This window comes from Jaculus jaculus, chromosome 9 (genome assembly GCF_020740685.1).
Source record: "Jaculus jaculus isolate mJacJac1 chromosome 9, mJacJac1.mat.Y.cur, whole genome shotgun sequence".
Lineage (NCBI taxonomy): Eukaryota > Metazoa > Chordata > Mammalia > Rodentia > Dipodidae > Jaculus > Jaculus jaculus.
The window spans coordinates 51803993-51818213 of NC_059110.1; the positions used below are offsets into that span (position 1 = coordinate 51803993).

General features: G+C 39.3%; 1 protein-coding gene across 1 annotated transcript in view; it reads left to right on the plus strand.

Annotated features, from left to right (window-relative positions):
* Ros1 (ROS proto-oncogene 1, receptor tyrosine kinase) overlaps positions 1–14221 on the plus strand; it is a 255231-nt gene that overhangs the window by 72336 nt on the left and 168674 nt on the right. The window contains exons 11-12 of the mRNA XM_004651359.3: positions 2537–2721; positions 4633–4730. Of these exons, the coding sequence (XP_004651416.2) occupies positions 2537–2721; positions 4633–4730 (283 nt within the window). The remainder of the gene's footprint in view (positions 1–2536; positions 2722–4632; positions 4731–14221) is intronic.

Here is a 14221-nt window from a genome sequence, read left to right on the forward strand (position 1 = left end):
TTGGTTGTTTGATTCTTCTGTGGGGAGAATTCCCTGAAGTACTCTCTTTAGGCTTGGCTTTGTGTTCATATAGTTGTATAGCTGAGTTTTATTGTGGAAAGTTTTTCTTTCTCTATTATGAGGGATACTTTTGCTGGGTAGAGTAGTTTGGGTTGGAAGACTTAAGTTCTTAGACTTTGCAGTGTTCCATTCCAGGCCCTTCTGGCTTTTAGGGCTTCTATTGAGAAGTCTGAAGTAATTCTGATGGCGTTACCTTTATATGTAATGTGTTGTTTCTCCCTAGCTGCTTTTAGGACTTTTTCTTTGTTATCGATGTTTAGGGTCTTAATGACAATATGTCTTGGAGTATTTCTCCTTTGGTCCAGTCTCTTTGGAGTTCTGTTAGTTTTTGGTAATTTGATGGGACTTTTTTTGAGAGAGTGGGAAAGTTTTCTTTGATAATTTTGTTGAATAAGTTCTCCATGCCTTTGGTCTGAATTTCCTCCCCTTCTGGTTGGTATTCCCATGATCTGCATGTTGGGACATTTAAGGGGATCACACAGTTCCCTCATGTTCTGTTCACAAACTTTTTTGAACTTATTGAAATGTTTTGACTCATAAACTGTTTCTTCTGCTTTGTCTTCCAGTTATGAGTTTCTATCCTCCACAAGGCTGATTCTGTTCTTGAGAGCTTCTATAGTTTTGGGCTTTTCAATTTGGTTTGTATCTTTCTATTGCTTTTCTTAATGTATTGTTTCCATCCCTCTGTCAAGTTCCCTTTTCATGTCATTTTCTGATTTTCTTAATGCTTCTTAGAATTCATCCTTGCATTTATTTATGTCTTCACTGAGCTTAACAAGCTGGTTGTTGAGGTCCTTCAGATCATTTAACTGTCTTTGGAACCCTTCCTGATTCTTTTCTGTTAGGTCTAATCTAGCGAGGGCAGTATTCATACAATTATTGGCCCTTTGTTGATTTTTTGCAAGTTCTGCTATTTTCTTGGCTAGGGTTGTATGGCTTGTATCTTTAATTTGGGATTATGATCCTATTGTCTCTTCTATGTTTTTACTAGACACATCCATTGTGGGACTGTGAAACATTGTTGGATTTACTTGCCTTTGATTTTTCATGTTATTCTTTATACATTGTGGTCTGCCTGTCACAGTTTAGGAATTTTATTTAATTTAGGAGGAAGCTAAGCTTGAAGTATCTTCAGTGATTATTCCCTTTTATGTTTGCTTTGACTAGGCTTCTGATGGCTATGGGGTCTGCTCAGAGGGAAGAAGTCCATGAGGCTCTGGTGTGAGCCCCCAGACCTGATGAAGGGTCTTATTTTTCCGTGATTCGGGATATGGGATTGTGTGTCAGTTGGCCAGATGGGACAGGGTGTAAGTAGGAATGGCACAAAGCAGACTAGTGTTGCAGCTGTGCTGTGGAGGGGGATGGATGGGAATGCATGGTGGTTCTGAGATGCTGAGGGGTGAGAGGATAGGATAGTGTATCTGTTGGGACCCTCTAGCAGGCAGTGGATGGGACTGCTTTATCCTGTGACAAGGCAGGGTAGGTATTGGGACTGCTGAGGTTCAGGTGATGTGTGGGGGTGGTGTGGTGGTCCCCTGTTGTGGGAAAACCTAGAGAAAGGGTAAGAGGAAAAGCCTAGGGAGGGGGAAATGCTATATTGCTGGCTTGGGTCTTTGCAAGGGTGGGGGGTAGCAGCAAATGAGACTGCATTCATGTGGAGGTCCCCTGGGAGAATGCTAGCCTGCTTGCCTGAGTCCACACACAGGGGTGGGAGGTGGGGAATGGCAACAAGTGGGATGGTGTTTGCTCATGGAGGTCTCCTGGGGGAACACTAGTCTGCTGGCCTGGGTCCATGCATGGGGATGGGGGACAGCAGCAAGTAGGATGGTGTTCATGCATGGAGGACCCTGAGGGCACGCTAACCTGCTGGTCTTGGTCTGTGCACAGGAGTGGTGAGTGGGACAGGGTTCACATGTGGAGCTATGCTACCCTGCTTCTTTGGGTCCACTTAGCCTGTGTTTCGTGCAGGAGGAACCTGGGGCTGGAACTGCACTAGGATGGCTGTTTGAGGGGATTGGGGGACTGGTGGGCAACCTGAGATCATGGGAATCAGCAAATTCCCTATTTTGCTCCTCTGAGCCCTCCCACTGGAGGTCTACTAGGATCTACAAACCCTTATAACCCCCAGTGAACCCTACATATCTTGCCTTTTCTTCCCTGGGAGGTGAGGCATGGTTGGGTGGATGCCATCTTGACTGGGAGCCACTCTGCTCTTTTTTTTTTAAACATTAAGTCATAGGTTCCCTTTAATAAAAATTATCAGTCATCACAATCTCCATGGGGTTGACCTGCATCCCCAATGAGGAGAGTATCTTTGGAAAAGGGGCAAGGATGAGGGAAAGGATGGTACCAACATGTGTTGCTTGCATACTAAGTATATCCATATCTAACAAAAATAATTTTAAAAAGGACTAAAAAGAAAGTTATTGGTCATTACAAAAATTAACAATGTGTATGTTTTCCATGGCTTTTGCAGGAATATCAGTGAATTTCCACCAGCAAATAGTTTACTTCTCTGAAGGTACTCTTATATGGGTAAAGGAGGTGGCCAACATGTCTGATGTATCTGACCTGAGAATTTCTTACAGAGGTTCAGAATTAATCTCTTCCATCTCCATAGACTGGCTTTACCAAAGAATGTATTTCATCATGAATGAACTGGTAAGTCTGAGTATTTAAAATAAATAACTAGCTATTGCTACTGTGTGTGTGTGTAAACACAATTCTATCATTGAACAAATACTTATTGACACTTATAGACACTAAATTAGCAATGAATCATATGGGTCTATTTTCATGAACTTGCTATGTCAGAAACCTAGATGAACATGCTTGTATCTTTCTACAATGCCAGCAGTTATCAAATGACAAATTAAAAAGGTATAGTTTCAAAGGCAGCAACTTGTCAGATACTCCCACTTTTCTTGAAAGCCCAGGCCTAAGCAAACAAAAACTTTTTTTTTTTTTTTTGGTTTGGTTTTTCAAGGTAAAGTCTCACTATAGCCCAGGTTCACCTGGAACTTACTCTGTAGTCCAAGACTGGCCTTGAACTCTTAGTGATCATCCTACCTATACCTTCATGCTAGGCTAATTTTTTTTATTCCAATCTTATTTACTAATATTAACTCTCAAATTACACATTACATATCACACAGTATCCAGATATACCCATAGGTGTAGGTTACAGAATGAACAAAAAAGTGGAGAGTTTTAAAGAGGTCTGAAGAGTCAAAGCTGGGAAACAACTAGAAATGCAAAAGTCTCTGTGTTGATAAGATAACTGCCTACAGGAGAAGCTCCTGGATGCTAGCCAGAGTCTGGCTACAGAGTTAGAGCTAAACTACTAGCACAAGGGGAAGTGAAGAGCAAAATTATATACAGATGAAAAGGATGGATGGATAACAGGTCCAGAAGGATGGACAGGTAGATGGCCATTGAGTAGGCCATGTCAACATCAAGGACTGAGCCACGCTAAAGCTTCTGAAGCAGGTTGACATTTCTTGACATGCACACTTTGGTAGTTTGAATTTTGTGTCCCCCATAGTCTCTTATTTTTCGAATCTCTGGATCCCAGTTGGTGGAACTTTGGGAACTGAAGCCTTGCTTGAGGTGTGTTATTGGGGTGGGCTTAAAGGTATTATAACCAGCTTACCCTTGCTAGTGTTTGGCATATACCCGTGCTGCTTTTGTCCACCTGGTACTGGTCTGAAGGTGATGTCCAGCCTCTGCTCATGGAATGTTCTTTTTATTTAGACAAGCCCAATGGACTGGCCTTTCTTGTGTGTGTGTGTGTGTGAGAGAGAGAGAGAGAGAGAGAGAGAGGGAGAGAGAGGATTGCTGCAACAGGGCCTCCAGCCACCGCAGTCTAACTCCAGATGTATGCACTACCTTGTGCACATGTGTGACCTTGCATGTTTGCATCACCTTGTGAATCTGGCTTATGTGGGATCTGGAGAGTCAAACATGGGTCCTTTGGCTTCACAGGCAAGCACATTAACTGCTAAGCCATCTCTCCAGCTTTGGTTGGGTCCTTTATCACAGCAATATGAAGGTGATGGCAACACATACTGAGTGGTCACCTGACAGGCTGGTTAAGACTGTAGGCATTGCAATACTGGGTGTTCACTTTTTTGAGGGTTCCAGGTGAGGAAGTTTCATTCTTTCTTTGGAATGTCCAACAAGTTTTTGGGCCTGTTTTTCCTGGTATAATTTTAATATAACTATGTGCTCCTGTAGTCCTAATTCACTCCAATAAACATAACAGTGGCACCCTCTTTATTTCCAATAATAAGTCATTTTGTCAAGCTATGCTACATGTGCAGTATTGGACAGATGGTGCCATTCATCTGTCCACACAGGAGCAGCTATCCTCTACCCTCAAAATGAACTCAAAAGCCATTCATTTGTCCATACATGGTAGTTGTCCTCCACTTTCAAAATGAAGTCAAAAGCCCTTTAAGTGTGCTTTGTATATTTCAGTTATAACAATTCTAAGTTCATAACAAGTGTTCAGGAAATACTTGGCCAAATTGAATATAGACATTGATCTTGTTGGTATTTTTGATTTTTTAGGTCTATGTCTGCGATTTAGAGAACTGTTCAAATCTTGAGGAGATTACTCCACTTTCCCTTATCTCACCTCAAAAAGTTGTGGCTGATTCCTACAATGGGTAAGTGTTAGTCTGTGTTCTTTCCTATTGGCAAAAATCTTTGTAAAATATGTAACAAAAAACTGTAATACCAGATGATCATAGAGTATCTTACTTTAAGTAAATTTGATTAAATATCCAAGTACTTTTCATTTTATAGAGTCATCAAGAAATCACTTTCAAACTTAAATCCCTTCTGTATATCAATATAGACTTATATGGAAAAGATCTTTTGTTAGGGGCTTGGGACCTTTGTTATAATCCTGGATTTGTCACTACTTTATGGTAGGACCCAGCATCTCATCAGTCTCATCAGTTGTCCCCATGAAAAGCACCTTTCATAATGTGTCTGTGTTGCTGACAGTTCAGTTCTTTTTTGTCTCCTAGTCCAGCTCTCACATCTATCAGGATGATTTAACAAGAAGGCTGCTAACATCTCTCCTTATGAGATAGGATTTGGTGGCAAATTCCAATCATAAATTTCAATTGTAAATAATTATTTTCACTCTGAATCACAAAGGCATCTCTCCAGCACTCATTTTTTTCATTCTTGTAAATGCAATGGAAACAGTTGTGCTTGAAACTTTAAGTAGGGATCATATGCAAGCAGTTTGTGACTGCGCTATTGGTATGGAAACACTGAGTTATTTTTTAAATTTTTATTTATTTATTTTTATTTACTTTCTATTATATTTATTGTTTTAATATTATTATTACTATGATTATAATTGACAACATATTTTGTATGTATACATCATGAAAACAACACTGGAGAGCATAATCCATAGGAATCTGATCTCGTTCCCAATTTGACACATCAGTTCCTTTACACTGAGTGGAAATCTTAGCCAATCAGAAATCTATCAGTTACCCATCAAAGCTGAATGCCATTATTGCATTGGCTATACATTCTGTCAGAGTGTTTGCTTCTGAGTAGCTTCAACCTCTGATTGCTCAGACCATTCTTGGCCCCTTTCCCCCAGTAACTCATATAGCACAAGATGGGCTAACTGTTTGGGACTGGCTCTCTTCCAGATTATAGCCAGGTCTTCCCATGCTGTATCAGCAGCATATGGTGTCTTCAGCAACAGATTTTTACCTTTTGTCTCAGGTGGGTAATCAAGTGCTTTGACAGAAAGCTGTCTTGATTTGGGGACATTGAAGACCTCTTCGATCAAAAGCTCAATGTGCATTGTAACCAATTTCTGGTACTGGGAGTTACAGGCCAGGGACAAAAAAAAAAATTATTTTAAGCGTATGCTTCATCCCACCCTCAACAGGGCCCTTCTTTTCAGGATGTCCCCCCTTACTCCTTTTGAGAGTTTTATATTTTAGTCTATCTCCAGGAATAAAGGTTTCTATGGTACCAGTTTATTTTGAATTTAGTTTTGTGTTCATTTCTCTTTCCCCGCTTTCCCTTCCCCTTAAATCATTCCATCCCTTTTATCTGGGCCTTGAGTCACCTACCAGGTATGTCAGAAAATTGAGCAGTACAGGTTAGGAACTACAGATAAGTGAGACTGTGTTATGTTTGCCTTTCTCTGATTATGTGAAAGTTTGCTGTTCCAAGTCTGTTCATTTCTCTACAAATTTCATTGTATTGTTTTTCTTACTGCTGTATAGAATTCCATTGTGTAAATGTACCATACCTTCATTATCCATTTATCCAATGATAGGCATCTGGTTTGATTCCAGTTCTTAGCTATAATGAATTGAGGAGCTATAAACATGCTTGAGCAAATATTTCTGGAGTCATGCATGGAGCATTTAGGAAAAATACTCAGTAAGGGAATAACTGGGTCTGTTAGTAGCTCTATGTTCATCCTTTTCAGGAATCTCCATATTGATTTACATAGTGGTTGGACAAGTTTACATTCTGACTAACAATGGATGAGGGTACTCCTTTCCCTACATTCTCACTAACATTTGTTGTTAGATTTTTAATGATTGCCATCATTACTTGAGTAAGAAGGAATATTATGGTTGTTTTAATTTGCATTTCCCTAATAGTTATGGAGGGTCAACATTTTTTAAGTGTGTGTTTGCCATTTGTATTTCTTCCTTCTGAAAACTCCCTTTTCAGTTCTTTGCCCCACTTTTTTTTCTCAATTTTCATTAACATTTTCCATGATAATACCCCCCCATCCTCTTTGAAATTCCATTCTTCATCATATCACCTCCCCATCTCAGCCTCTCTTTTAGTTTGATGTCATGGTCTTTTCCTCCTCTTATGATGATCTTGTGTAGGTAGTGTCAGGCACTGTGAGGCCATGGATATCCAGGACATTTTGTCTGGAGGGAGCACATTGTAAGGAGTCCTACCCTTCCTTTGGCTCTTACATTCTTTCCACCACCTCTTCCGCATTAGACCCTGAGCCTTGGAAGGTGTGATTGAGATGTGCTATTGCACCCATTGGCTCATTTGGCCTGGCTAGTCAAATATAATGCTTGCAGTATCCACTGTTGACTATCTTCACTGGTGATTTTTCTTTCTCCCATTGAACTGTATGCAGAATGGCTTCTTCCAGCTTTCTGTCAGCTGGTCTACATGGAGGAGGTTATCAGCTCAGCTCCAGCAGGATTTCTCAGTGGCCTTGCAGCCCAAGTATGTGGAGTCTTCAGCAATAGGGTCTTACCATCTATTCTTGGTGGGAAACCAAGGGCCTCGGCAATGGCCTAAATGTTTTGGGGGCATCAGGGACCTCCCTGGCCAACAACTTACTGGAGGTATCCCTGGCACTGAAAACTTTCTAACAACAATCTATTCTGCCCCACTTTTGTAGTGGGTTGATTTTTTTTTTTTTTTAGTTTTTGAGTTCTTTGTTAATTCTATTTTGTTTGTTTATTTATTTTTATTTATTTATTTGAGAATAACAGAAAGAGGAAGAGAGAGAGAGAGAGGGAGAGAGAGAGAGAGAGAGAATGGGCCTGCCAGGGCCTCCAGCCACTGCAAACGAACTCCAGATGCGTGTGCCCCCTTGTGCATCTGGTTAATATGGGAATCGAACCTTGAACCGTAGTCCTTAGGCTTCACAGGCAAGTGCTTAACAGCTAAACCATCTCTCTAGCCCTTTGTTAATTCTAGATACTAGGCTTCTGTCAGTGGTATAGTTGGTGAAGATTTTCTCCTTCAGTGGGCAATCTATTGGCTTTGCATATGGTGTGTTTGTCTGTGCAAAAGTTTCAAGAGACCCCACTGGTTGAGTGATTGTTTAATTTTCTGGGTTACCGAGGTTTTGTTAAGGAAGTGTTTCCTCACTCTTATATTGTGGAGAGTTTCTCCTGTTTTTTCTTCCAGTAGGAGAAGAGTCTCTGGGCTTTTACTGAGATGTTTAATCCATTTGGGCTTGATTTTTGTGTATGATGAGATGGATGGATCTACTTAAATTTTTTGACTTACGGCTTTTCAATTTGTCCAACATCACTTGTTGAGGATGCTGTCTTTTCTCCACTCTACATTATTGGAACCTTTATCAAAGTCTAAGTAGCTGCAGCTACTTAAACTAAAGTCCAGGTCTGAAGTTATGCCCATTGGTGCATATTTCTGTTTTTATGCCAGTTCCATGCTGTTTTTTTTACTCTACATTTGTAATGTAGCTTTAGATTGGGTATAGTGATACCTCCAGAGTTTTTTTTTTCTTCTGAGCATAAGTTTGGATATCTGAGGTCTGCTGCTATTCCATATAATTTTTGAGATTTTTTTTCTATCTTTGTGAAGAAAGATGGAATTTTTTTAATTTTTAATTTTTTAAAATTTTTATTAGCATTTTCCAAGATTATAAAAAATATCTCATGGTAATTCCCTCCCTCCTCCCCACACTTTCCCCTTTGAAATTCCATTCTCCATCATATTACCTCCGCATCACAATCATTGTACTTACATATATACAATATCAACCTATTAAGTACCCTCCTCCCTTCCTTTCTCTTCCCTTCATGTCTCCTTTTTAACTTACTGGCTTCTGCTACTAAGTATTTTCATTCTCAGGCAGAAGCCTAATCATCTGTAGCTAGGATCCACATATGAGAGAGAACATGTGGTGCTTGGCTTTCTGGGCCTGGGTTACCTCAATTAGTATAAGGTCCATCCATTTTTCTGCAAATTTCGTAACTGAGCAGAACTCCATTGTGGAACATCTTCATTATCCAATCATCAGTTGAGGGACATCTAGGCTGGTTCCATTTCCCAGCTATTATAAATTGAGCAGCAATAAACATGGTTGAGCACATACTTCTAAGGAAATGAGATGATTCCTTCAGATATATGCCTAGGAGTGCTATAGCTGGGTCATATGGTAGATCAATCTTTAGCTGTTTTAGGAACCTCTACACCATTTTCCACAATGGCTGGACCAGATTGCATTCCCACCAGCAGTGTAGAAGGGTTCCTTTTTTTCCACATCTCTGCCAACATTTATGATCATTTGTTTTCATGATGGTGGCCAATGTGACAGGAGTGAGATGAAATCTCAATGTAATTTTAATCTGCATTTCCCTGATGACTAGTGATGTAGAACATTTTTTTTAGATGCTTATATGCCATTCGTAATTCTTCCTTTGAGAATGCTCTGTTTAGCTCCATAGCCCATTTTTTGATTGGCTTGTTTGATTCTTTATTATTTAACTTTTTGAGTTCCTTGTATACCCTAGATATTAATCCTCTATCACATATATAGCTGGCGAAGATTTTCCCCATTCTGTGGGTTGCCTTTTTGCTTTTTTCACTGTGTCCTTTGCAGTGCAAAATCTTTGTAATTTCATGAGGTCCCAATGATTAATCTGTGGTTTCATTGCCTGAGCAATTGGGGTTGTATTCGAAAGTCTTTGCCAAGACCAATATGTTGAAGGGTTTCCCCTACTTTTTCCTCTAGCAGTTTCAGAGTTTCAGGTCTGATGTAAAGGTCTTTAATCCATTTGGACATAATTCTTGTGCATGGAGAGAAAGAAGAATCTATTTTCATCCTTCTGCAGATATATATCCAGTTTTCCCAACACCATTTGCTGAAGAGGCTGTCTTTTCTCCAATGAGTATTTTTGGCATTTTTATCGAATATCAGTAGCTACTTGGGCTTACATGTGGGTCCTCTACTCTGTTCCACTGATCTACATGTCTGTTTTTGTGCCAGTACCATGCTGTTTTTGTTACTATGGCTCTGTAGTATAGGTTAAAATCAGGTATGGTGATACCACCAGCCTTATTTTTGTTGCTCAGTATTATTTTAGATATTCGAGGCTTTTTGTGATTCCAAATGAATTTTTGGATTTTTTTTCTATTTCCATGAAGAATGCTTTTGGAATTTTGATAGGGATTGCTTTAAATGTGTAGATTGCTTTTGGTAAGATTGCCATTTTCACAATATTGAATCTTCCAATCAAGAACAGGGGATGTTTCTCCACTTTCTAGTGTCTTCTGCAATTTCTCGCTTGAGTGTTTTAAAGTTCTCATTGTAGACATTCTTTACTTCCTTGGTTAGGTTTATTCCAAGGTACTTTATTTATTTATTTATTTATTGATGCAATTGTGAGTGGGAGTGATTCTCTGATTTCATCCTCTGTGTGTTTGTTGTTATCATATATGAAGGCTATTGATTTCTGTGTATTTATTTTGTATCCTGCTACATGGCTGTAGGTTTTTATCAGCTCTAACAGTTTGCTAGTAGAGTCTTTAGGGTCCTTTATGTATAGAATCATGTCATCTGCAAATAATGATAACTTGATGTCTTCCTTTCCAATTAGTATCTCTTTTATGTGTGTCTCTTGCCTTATTGCTATGGCTAAGACTTCCAAAACTATATTAAATAAAAGTGGGGACAGTGGACACCCTTGTCTTGTTCCTGATTTTAGTGGAAAAGCTTCCAGTTTTTCCCCATTTAGTAATGTGTTGGCTGTAGGTTTGTCATAAATAGCTTTTATTATAATGAGATATGTTCCTTCTATTCCCAGTCTCTGTAGGACTTTCATCATGAAGGGATGTTGGATTTTTTCAAATGCTTTCTCTGTGTCCAATGAGATGATCATGTGATTTTTGTCCTTCCACCCATTTATGTAATGTATTACATTGATAGTTTTGCATATATTTGATATACTCTTTAATCTGTTTGCCAATATTTTGTTGAGAATTTTTGCATCTATGTTCATGAGGGAGATTGGTCTGTAATTTGCTTTTTTTGTTCTATCTTTGCCTGGTTTTGGTATCATGGTGATGTTGGCCTGATAGAAGGAGTTTGGTAGAATTCCTTCTTTTTCTATTTCCTGGAAAAGCTTAAGACGCAATGGTGTTAGCTCTTCTTTAAAGGTCTGGTAAAATTCAGCAGTGAATCCATCTGGGCCTGGGCTTTTTCTAGTTGGGAGATTATTGATAACTGTTCGGATCTCCATGTTTGTTATAGGTCTATTTAAGTGATTAATCTCATTTTGATTTAATTTAGGTAGGTAATATAAATCAAGGAAAGCATCCATTTCTTTCAGAATTTCATACTTTGTGGAGTATATGCTTTTATAGTATGTCCCTATGATTTTTTGAATTTCTCTGGAATCTATTGTGATGTTACCTTTTCCATCTCTGATTTTATTAATTTGTGTCTCTTCTCTCTTTCTTTTGATCAGATTTGGTAAGGGTTTATCAATCTTGTTTATCCTTTCAAAGAACCAACTCTTTGTTTCAGTAATTCTTTCGATTGTTTTTTTTTTTTGTTTCTATTTCATTAATTCCTGCCCTAATCTTTATTATTTCTTCCCATCTACTGATATTTGGTTTGCCTTGTTCTTCTTTTTCCAAGGCTTTAAGGTGAAGCATTAGGTTGTTTACTTGTGACCTTTCTAATTTCTTAATATAGGCACTTAAGGCTATAAATTTACCTCTTAGAACTGCCTTCATTGTGTTCCAGAGATTTTGATATGTTGTATTCTCATTATTGTTTGTCTCTATAAATTTTTTGATTTCCTTCTTGATTTCTTCATTGACCCATTCATCATTTAGTAGTGTATTGTCTAGTTTCCATGATTTTGTGTATGCTGTATAGCCTTTCTTGCTACTGATTTGTAGTTTAATTCCATTGTGGTCAGAGAGAATGCAAGGAATTATTTCAATTTTCCTGAATTTGTTAAGATTTGCTTTGTGTCCTAATATATGGTCTATTTTAGAGAATGTTCCATGTGCTGCTGAAAAGAATGTATATTCTGCAGCCTTTGGATGAAATGTCCTGTATATATCTGTTAGGTCCATTCCTTCTATGATCTCATTTAGTCCAGATGCCTCTCTGTTTATTTTTTTCCCGGGATGACCTGTCATTTGATGAGAGTGGGGTGTTAAAGTCACCCACCACCACTGTGTTTGGTGTTATCTATGACCTTAGTTCTAATAGTGTTTGTTTGATGAATTTGGGAGCCCCCATGTTAGGCGCATATATGTTTAGGATTGTAATGTCCTCCTGTTGGAGTGTGCCCTTAATCAATATAAAGTGACCTTCCTTATCTTTCTTGAGTAACGTTGGACTGAAGTCCACCTTGTCAGATATTAGGATAGCAACCCCTGCTTGTTTTCTAGGTGCATTTGCTTGAAACACCATCTTCCAACTTTTCACCCTAAGATATTGTCTATCCTTTGTTGAAAGGTTAGTTTTGGAGACAACAAATTGTAGGATCCTGCTTTTTAACCCAGTCTGCAAACCTATGCCTTTTTGTTGGGGCTGCCACTGCTAGAGCCACTGCTGCTGCTGAAGCTGCTGCTGCTTTGCCCACTGCTGCTGCTGCCACTGAAGCTGCTGCTGACGCTACTGGGTCTGCACTGCTGGGGCCACTGTTACCGGTGCCAGAGCTGCTTATGTTGTTGCCGGACTCTGCTCCTGCTTGGGTCCTGATGTCGGCTCAAGTTGGCGTGGCCGGGTCCTGGGACCACTGCTCTGTTTGCTAGAGATGGGCACTGGTGGTGAGGGAGGGGAGGGAGCCACAGGTGCTATGGTTCTCTTGCTGTCCCACGTGTTCTTCTACCTTGTGATCTGCTCCTCTGTTGCTCACTGCTGCTCTCCCTTCACGTTTCTTGAGTTGCAGAGAGCTCAGGTGTGAGTGGAAGCTCCCCGCACCTGGCTTTTCCTGTGGCTAGAGCCAAGTCTGGTGGCTTTCTGGTGCGCTGCCAATTCTGCCATGGTTGGCAGAGTTGCCAGGGCCACTTTTGCCGGCCTGTGCGGGCTCTGGATGCTCTGGATCTCTTCTACTTCTCCACTGCTGCTTCAATTTCCTATACACCTCACTTTTTAGTAAAAGTGTGTATTTTGCTGTTTTTTTTTTTTTTGGTCTGTTTTCCCCCCTAGGCTGCTTTGGTGTGGTACCTATGCTGCCATCTTAACTGGAAGACAGCAAAAGATGGAATTTTTGTTGGTACTGCATTAAATCTGTATATTGCTTTTGGTAGAACTGCCATTTTCACAATATTAGTTCTACCTATTCAGGAGCATGGGATGTCTTTCCATGTTTTCATCTCCTCAATTTCTTTGAGTTTTTAAAAATTTACATTACAAAGGTCTTTCCCATTCTCAGTGTTATTCCAAGGTATTTATTTATTTATTTTTGCTATTGAAAATGGGATAGCCTTGTTGATTTATTGCTCTTTGCATATAGAGAGGCTACTAATTTTAGTGCGTTGACTTTATATACTGCAACTTTACTGAAGGAATTAATCATATTTAGAAGTTTTGAGAAGGAGAATTTTGGGTCAATTATGTATAGGATTATGTCATCTGCAAATAGGGATAACTTGACTTCTTCCTTTCTAATTTGTATCCCTTTTATTTTGTTTCCTGTCTTATTGCTTCAGCAAAAACTTCTCGTACTATGTTGAAGAGTGCTGGTGAAAGTGAGCATCCCTGTTTTGTTCTTAATCTCAGTAGGAACTCCTTGAGTATTTGCCCATTACATATAATTTCGACTTTAGTTGCTTTATATACAGGCCCTACTGTGTTGAGATATAAACCATCCATACCTATTATTTCCAGGGTTTTGGTCATGAAGTTATGCGGTGTTTTGAAAAAGGCCTTCTTTTCGTCAATTGAGATGATCATGTGGTTTTTATGAGTAAGTTTTTTTGTGTCTGTATTACATTGACTAATTTTCATATGTTGAAACATCCCTGCATCTCTGGGATGAAGCCTACTTGGTTAAGATGGATAATGCTTTGATATGTTGTTGAATTAGGTTTGGAGGATTTTGTTCAGAATCTTTGCATCTAAATACATCAGGGATATAGGCTGATATTTTTCTCTTCTTGTTGTATCTCTGCAAGGTTTTGGTATTAGGGTGATGCTAGTTCCATAAAAGGAGTTGGGGAGGATTCACTCCTCTCTGATTATAGAGAACAGCTTAGTAAAAATTGGCTTCAGTTCTTCTAGGAAGGTTTGATAGAATTTGGCTGAGAAGGCATCCAGTCCTAGACTTTTCTTTTTGGCTAGGTTTTTCATTACCATTTCAATTTCTATGGATGTGATATATTTGTTTAGGAGATTAATCTGCTTTGAGTT